The sequence below is a fragment of the Echinops telfairi genome, unplaced genomic scaffold (assembly GCF_000313985.2).
Source record: "Echinops telfairi isolate 266 unplaced genomic scaffold, ASM31398v2 ScPeMD7_7469;HRSCAF=8507_1, whole genome shotgun sequence".
Taxonomy (NCBI): domain Eukaryota; kingdom Metazoa; phylum Chordata; class Mammalia; order Afrosoricida; family Tenrecidae; genus Echinops; species Echinops telfairi.
The window spans coordinates 138,102,236-138,107,319 of NW_022111373.1; the positions used below are offsets into that span (position 1 = coordinate 138,102,236).

Genomic DNA, 5,084 nt, shown 5'->3' on the forward strand with positions numbered 1-5,084 from the left:
GGTCTCCCTGCTGCATGCAGCCTCTGGTCTCAGTGCCGCTCCTCTGCTCAGTCCCATGGTCTCCCTGCTACAGGCAGCCTCTGGTGGGCCCTGCTCTCAGCCTCCACCACTTCAGGCAGACCTCGAACACGCTCCACCACCTGGCTCTCCTTCCAATGGTCCAGGGATTTCTCTGTATTTCTTAGAAGATTCCTATACACCTAGGAATGGCTTTGATGGGCGTGGGGTTTTTGTCATTGCAGACTGGGTTCACATCTCCTAACAATGAATTTAACCCCACCTTAATCCTTTCAATTTCCACAACAGAGGATGCTCAAAAATGACAGGATAACCATAGGCATAGAAACCGGAATTTAAAATACATCACATAGGGGACTAGGACTAAAAGAGGGGCCGGGCCATCTTAACTGATTACAGCTCACTCAGGAGATCCTATTTGTTGGGACCTTCAGGCACCAGCAGCTTGGGAATTTTCGTTAGAATAAAGCCAATCACTAAATGAACAAGTTACTGTGGAGCTGATGCTGACTCAGGGTGACCCTGTGTGCATCAGAACGGACTTATGTGCCAGGGGGCTCCAGGGGCCCAGTTATCACCAGCAGGCTGCCAGGCCTTTCTGCCGAGGCACTGTGGGTGGACTTGGACTTCATTTGATTAGCAGCTGAGCGTTAACCATTTGTGCCACCCAAGGGCTCCTTGAAATAAAGTCTGTCTGAGATGCCTTTTAGGGATACACAGATTGTCCCATTTCTGAAATGCCCATAAAAGGAAAATGAAACCTTTCCTCAGACCTCATGCAAATACAATAGACCAGCTCCATTAGCCCCTCAGGGCAGTGTGCAGTAGGTCCTCCCCTGCTGGTGGCCATGCTGGGAGGGTTGAGAACCCTTGGTTCAGCCCTCCAGGCTGAACCCCAGGGGGTGCAGGCAGTTAACACTGGAGGTCATTGCCCCCCAGAGGCATAGCAGAAGGTCTGAGAGCCTGCTCCCAAACACTCAGCCCGTGAGGGTGGTCACGGGCATACCCTTCAGACCATCCCTCCCTCCTGGATTCCCGGAGCATCTGCTCAGAAACCACGTTTAATGCTCACGTTAAAAAAAAAAAAAATCTGCTCTTCAGGAACACAAGCTGTTTCAGACCAGTCTTGGTGCCGCAATTTGTATCCCAGGAAGGTTGTTAAGGCAGCTAGCCAGGTAATTATGGACTCCATGCAAAGCACTTTAAACAAATTGGGCCCAGCCTCCAACCCCGGCTGGGAATAGCTCTTGGGCGTGGGGGAGGGGAGACTTCTGGGTCCCACACTCTGCAGGCGGAAGCTCCCTGAATTACAACCAGATTCTAATCCCCTCCCCCTCTTCTCAGCAAGTAAGAAAGCTTGAGGTAAACCAAGGCAAGCATGGGACCTGGGTGGGAAGAGCCAGCCCGGGAGGAGGGCAAGGGGAGAGGGTGTGTCCTCTCACCATCAAAAGCATTGCCATAAGTGGGTCTATCAGCAAAGGGTCTGTTGACCTTGACATTCTGCACGGTCTTGGTGTCTCATACACGGACTGCTTTCAAGAAAAGCCCCCAACAACCCAGTGCCGTGGGAAAAGCGTCCGAAGGCCAGCAGTTCAAACCCACTCAAAGCTCCTCCAGAGAGAGGGACCAAGCTAGTTGGCTTCCAGGAGGACTGGCCGCTTGGAAACCCTCGGGGCAGCAAGTTGTACTCAATCCTCTGGGGCTGCCGTGAATCGGCTTCAAGAACAGGAATTTATTTCCTCACAGCTCTGGGGGTTAAACGTCCACAGCAGGGCCTCAGCCTCCTCGATCCCCTCCTTGTTGGCGATTCTCACCTGGCACCTGCGGTGTACGACTGGAGTAGTGAGGTGTAGGGCCCGCCCTATCCTACGTTTGCCTGGCCTCCTTAGCTAGGTCACGTTGTGGACGACTGTTGTTACATTTCACCTGTGAGTATAAAGAAACACACCAAACTCGCTCCCACCGAGTCCATTCCGACCCCGCCACGCTGGAGGGCCGAACAGAGCCCCTTGTCGGTTTCCAAGACTAAGTCTTACAGGAACAGAGCCTCACCTTTCTCCTGTGGAGCAAGCAGCTGGCGGGTTCGACCTGCTGACCTTGTGGTCAGCAGCCCAATGCTTACCCGACAATGCCACTCGAGGTTAGGGTATCAACTATTTCTTTAAACGGAGGGGTCAAGGGGGGTGGGTCACAATTCAATCCACAGCAACCCTGCATACCCCACTCTTGAAGGCTGGAACGCCATATCCGTCCAGCCTTCTCACAAGGGCTGCTTTGTCCTCTCTGCACGCCCGCTGGGTCCCAGCCTCCCGTGATCCCATTCTGCCGCCCTGATCTAGTGATCTAGTGCTTGAGGTCCTCCCTCATCCCAGTGGCCACCATGCGTTCTCGCTGGCAACTCTCTGTTGCCCACCAGGTCCCTGCCCAGCCCCATGCCACCCAGCACGGGGAACACGGTAGTGACTGCAAATCCATAAAGGGCCCTGAGCCAGCCACCCCAGGCCCTGCTCCACCCTGGTGCCACAGCCAGGCCTCTGGCCTAGCATCTTCAGTCTGGATGCCTGGGACCCTAGTGCGCACACAGTGCCTCTTTCCCTGCCTCTGGTAAGGTGACCAGATTTAAAGTGGGACACCATTGATGGGGGGTGGGGAGTTCTTGATTAAAAATTTGGTCTATATGGACCAAATAGACTGTTCCCTAGCTTTTCGTGCATTCTTTCCAAAAATCGGGACTCTCCTGCCAAAAGCAGGACGTCTGGTCACCTTATCCCTCTAGGCCTCTCAACAAGCCTTCTCGTCCACTTTGCATCTCGGCAGGCTTCCGGGTCACAAGCAGAGGACACCGGAACTCCCAGACACCCACCCACCCCATCCCATCCTGTAACTAATCCCACCTTCCCGGGTTCTGAAGGCCCCTCTACCCCTGGTGGCACACTTTTGGGGCCTTCCCACCTGCCCTTGGGGCTTAAACCCTTCCTCCTGTATCACCTGGGCGCGGTGCTTGGCATCATCTTTGATGTTGCCCCAAGACTTGCCTCCCACAGTCCGACTGGCCCCACCAAGCATGGGTGCTCCCTCCTTGTCACCAGTTGGTATGGTATCAGGACACCCCTAGAATTCCAAAATATGGGATGGGGCGGGGAAGAGGGAGCTTCTTATTTCTCTTGTAGTGAGACCCCCATCTCCTGCCTAACCTCCCAGCACACATGTCAAGTGCACTCAGGTCCGTGTTTATAGAAAGCGGAACAGGGACCACACGGCTGAAGACCAGCGTGAGGAACTCAGGCAGGGCTGATTTCATCCTCAAGGGGCACTTTAGAATCCCTTGTCTTTTCATTCCACTTTCCCAAGAAGTTTTTAAGGCTCCCTCAAGCTTGGCTTACGATTGCATTCATTCTTGTGGATGGTGTTTGTTGGGACGCCTTGCGAACAAAACAGAGGAAGATCTGGGAGGGGGTGACTGCGGGTTCCGGTCACACACAGAGCCAGCCCTGGCATGGAGGGGCTTTAGAAGCATCAGGGTGTATGTGCTGTTCCTTAGTAGGGTTCCAGCAGCCCGCCCCACCTCAGGAGAGAGGAAAACAACTGGGGAAAACCTAGGTGTAGCGTTCTATGAACTACGTGGCCTGGTGGTGTGAGGGACACACCAGAGAGAACCACCAGGTCAGCAGTTAGGAACCTCCAGCCTCCGAGGGAGCAGGACGGGGCTTCGTCATCCCTTGAAGAGGCACAGTCTCGGAAACCGCCAGGCACTTTGCCCAGGCCTATGGGTCCTTGCGAGTCAGCATCGACCTGGTGGCAGAAGAGGTATCTTAGAACCTAAGATTTTTCTCTCAGTAAACTCAAAAATAAACTCACTGCCATCGAGTGGACGCTGCTTACCGCGACCCTGTAAGTAACTAACAGTATATGTGTCCATTAAACTTCAGGCCTGCTTGTGAAATGCTCTTTAATGTAACATCAAAATAGTCGAAGCTGCTTGCAGGTACAATAATGAGAAGTGTAGGCAGCCGTCCAAGTGTAGAAGCCTCCTGAGAGAGATTTGCGAAGTAGAACACGTCGCAGTGGATGGAGCCCCTGGTGGGCAGCCGGCTAACACACTCCTCTGCCCACCGGAAGGTTGGCGGTTCAGATCCTGCTGGGGAAAAGGCCTGCTGAACAGGGTTCCACCGTGACACCTGGGGACAGCGGGCCGTCCACTTAGGAGGATCCCAATCAGAAACCAAACTCCCTGCTGTCCAGTCGCTGTCAATTCAGAGTGCCCCTAGGGCCGGACAGAACTGCCCCCAGGGCTGTCTGAGATAGAAAGCCCAGCCTTTCTCCCTTGGAGAGGCTGGTGTTTTCTAACTGTTGACTTCTGGTTCAAAGCCCAACACGGACACCTGCTAAACTACCAGCACTTCCCACACCCAAGGATCGCCTTTAAAATTGTTAACCGTCTGGGGTGAAAGCCCATAAAGAGACCCCATGTGTAATTGTCTTCTCTCCCCAGCTTACAGCGACCTCGGCTACTACATCATCAACAAACTGCACCACGTGGACGAGTCTGTGGGCAGCAAAACGAGGAAGGCCTTCCTGTATCTTGCTGCCTTCCCCTTCATGGATGCCATGGTGAGCGGGGCCGGCTGCAGGGCACCGTGCGTGGCGAGCCGTCTGAGATTTGTCTGAGTTTGCCAAGGGCCTGGTGGGCAGCCTGAGGACCCGTCTGTAAAAAATTTGATTCACAGAGAAAGTGCCTTTGTAATCCATTCAGGATCAAGGGATCAGGATTAGGCTTTTTCTCCACACACGTGCATTGCATCTGCAGTAGAGCCTTGGCTCTCCAGGATGTACTGATAGGATTTTATTACTCTAGGAACTAGCTTTGCTGCCTTAGCTCAGAGCTGCTCACTTTCACAGATCAAACTGGTCTGCATTATCAAAAACGCTCAGCAAGTACTGTTGGCTTTTTGATCGATATTGAAGTTCTTCTACTTAAGACTCCTTACCCATAGCGTCAACTCCGACTCGTAGCAACCCTGTAGAACAGGGCAGAACTGCCTCGGTAGGATTCCGAGCCTGTTTAC

At 53.5% G+C, this 5,084-nt stretch overlaps 1 protein-coding gene across 1 annotated transcript in view; it reads left to right on the plus strand.

Moving 5' to 3' along the window:
- The window catches only part of ANKH (ANKH inorganic pyrophosphate transport regulator), a gene marked incomplete at its 5' end in the record, with an annotated part of 45,237 nt that overhangs the window by 5,615 nt on the left and 34,538 nt on the right, over positions 1-5,084 (plus strand). The window contains one exon of the mRNA XM_030888945.2: positions 4,511-4,629. Within this exon, the coding sequence (XP_030744805.2) occupies positions 4,511-4,629 (119 nt within the window). The remainder of the gene's footprint in view (positions 1-4,510; positions 4,630-5,084) is intronic.